Below are 2,500 nucleotides of genomic sequence, written 5' to 3'. Positions count from 1 at the left end.
TGTGTTTAGTGAGTTGGGAGCTGGTTCAGTATCTGAATGCGTGAGACACTCTGATGTCCGTGCAGGTGGTCATGTGATTGATCTGTATTTTTACACGTGCCTCTTTGCATACCGGGCAATAATACTGTATTACTGTGAATCTCAACTCCGTCTGTGTGTGTGTGTGTGTGTGTGTGTGTGTGTGTGTGTGTGTGTGTGTATGGGTGTGTGTGTGTGTGTGTGTGTGTGTGTGTATGTGATGTAGAGTGTGTGTGTGTGTGTGTGTGTGTGTATGGGTGTGTGTGTGTGTATGGGAGTGTGTGGGTATGTGATATAAATGGTGTGTGTGTATGGGAGTGTGTGGGTATGTGATGTAGATGGTGTGTGTGTATGGGGGTGTGTGTGTATGTGATGTAGATGGTGTGTGTGTATGGGGGTGTGTGGGTATGTGATGTAGAGGGTGTGTGTGCGTGTGTATGAGTGTATGGGTGTATGTGTGGGTATGTGATGTAAAGGGTGTGTGTGCGTGTATGGGTGTGTGTGTGTGTGTGTGTATGGGAGTGTGTGGGTATGTGATGTAGAGGGTGTGTGTGTGTGTGTCTGTGTGTGGGGGGGGGGGTGTTTAAATGTGAGTAAACTGGCTCATCAGACACACACACACTCACTTACTCTAAAAAACACACACACACACACTCTCTCTAAACTCTAATTCATACACTCCCTCCAGGTGTGTGTTTGTGTTTAAGTGTGGGCCTATTTGTGTCCTTCTTGTCACTAGGCAGACCCCAGCTAAGTGTGTGGACATCTGTTCCTCAGGTTAAAGCAGTCATAACACATCCTGTGTGAATGCTTGCATCTGTACAACATTTGTATCTGTCTGTGTGTGTGTGTGTGTGTGTGTGTGTGTGTGTGTGTGTGTGTGTGTGTGTGTGTGTGTGTGTGTGTGTGTGTGTGTGTGTGTGTGTGTGTGTGTGTCCAGCCATAGTGGTGCTCTATTCTAATTTTAGGCACATTAGACCAGCAGAATCTCTGAAGCGGAGCAGGAGGAGGGGACATTGATGAAGGAGTTTTTAGGGTGGTGATGATTATGGGAGTTTTTGGGAGGGGTGGGGGTGGGGGGTATTCTTACTTCCCCAACCAATCACGACTCTGGACAACCAGCCTAATATGAAAGCCCTTTGTGTGTGTGCGTGTGTGTGTATGAAATATGAAAGCCCTTGTGTATGTGTGTGTGTGTGTGTATGAAATATGAAAGCCCTTGGGTGTGTGTGTGCGTGCGTGCGTGCGTGCGTGCGCGTGCGCGTGTGTGTGTGTATGAAATATGAAAGCCCTTGTGTGTGTGTGTGTGTGTGTGTGTGTGTGTGTGTGTGTGTGTGTGTGTGTGTGTGTGTGTGTGTGTGTGTGTGTGTGTGTGTGTGTGTGTGTGTGAAATATAAAGCCCTTGTGCTTTGCCCTCCTGTCCCAATGACTCTTATATCTTGTCTCTCTCGTGTTCCTGTAGATTGAAAACAATGTCATCCTCTGCCCCATTCCTCACACACTTGTTGTTTTTCCTGAGGACTGAGGACATCGTCACCCTCTCTCTGTCTCTCTCTGTCTCTCTCTGTCTCTCTCTCTCTCTCTATCTCTGTCTCTCTGTCTCTCTCTCTCTCTCCTGATGATCTCTTGTTTCTGTTGTTTCTGTGCAGATTGAGGACGTTGTGTCACGGCTGCAGGATGAGAAGGAGGGGGGCGTGGCCATCCGCACCGTCAAGAGCTTCCTGTCCAAGATCCCCAGCGTGGCGGCCGGTGAGGATTCATTCTGAGAGCCAGCGGAGGCCCAGAGGAGCTGCCGCATCAGGGCCACATCAGGGCCACATCAGGGCCGCATCAGGGCCACATCAGGGCCACATCAGGGCCACATCAGGGCCGCATCAGGGATCAGGGCCACATCAGGGATCAGGGCCACATCAGGGCCACATCAGGGCCACATCAGGGATCAGGGCCACATCAGGGCCACATCAGGGCCACATCAGGGCTGCATCAGGGCCACATCAGGGATCAGGGCCACATCAGGGCCACATCAGGGCCACATCAGGGCCGCATCAGGGCCACATCAGGGCCACATCAGGGATCAGGGCCACATCAGGGCCACATCAGGGCCACATCAGGGCTGCATCAGGGCCACATCAGGGCCACATCAGGGCCACATCAGGGCCACATCAGGGCTGCATCAGGGCCACATCAGGGCTGCATCAGGGCCACATCAGGGCCACATCAGGGCCACATCAGGGCTGCATCAGGGCCACATCAGGGCTACATCAGGGCTGCATTAGGGCCAGATTCAGCAGCTCTGTAGAAAACAGCAGAGTAGTGTAGCGTTCCTTGGCTGACAATAGCGAGAGTGTGAAAGAAAGGAAGAGTGCACTTGTGTGAGTGTGTGTTTGTGTGTGAGTGTGTGTTTGTGTCGGTGTGTTTGTGTGTTTGTGTGTATGTGTAAGTGTGTGTTTGTGTGTGTGTGTGAGAGTGTGTGTTCTCTCTT

General features: G+C 51.2%; 1 protein-coding gene across 2 annotated transcripts in view; it reads left to right on the top strand.

Moving 5' to 3' along the window:
* LOC105909804 (regulator of G-protein signaling 6-like) overlaps positions 1-2,500 on the top strand; it is an 82,962-nt gene that overhangs the window by 51,731 nt on the left and 28,731 nt on the right. For both annotated transcript variants that reach the window (XM_031580369.2, XM_031580371.2), the window contains exon 3: positions 1,668-1,767. In XM_031580369.2, coding sequence (XP_031436229.1) covers positions 1,668-1,767 — 100 coding nt within the window. The remainder of the gene's footprint in view (positions 1-1,667; positions 1,768-2,500) is intronic.

This window comes from Clupea harengus, chromosome 14 (assembly GCF_900700415.2).
Source record: "Clupea harengus chromosome 14, Ch_v2.0.2, whole genome shotgun sequence".
NCBI classification, from domain to species: domain Eukaryota; kingdom Metazoa; phylum Chordata; class Actinopteri; order Clupeiformes; family Clupeidae; genus Clupea; species Clupea harengus.
This window is presented reverse-complemented; position numbering and strand designations above follow the sequence as displayed.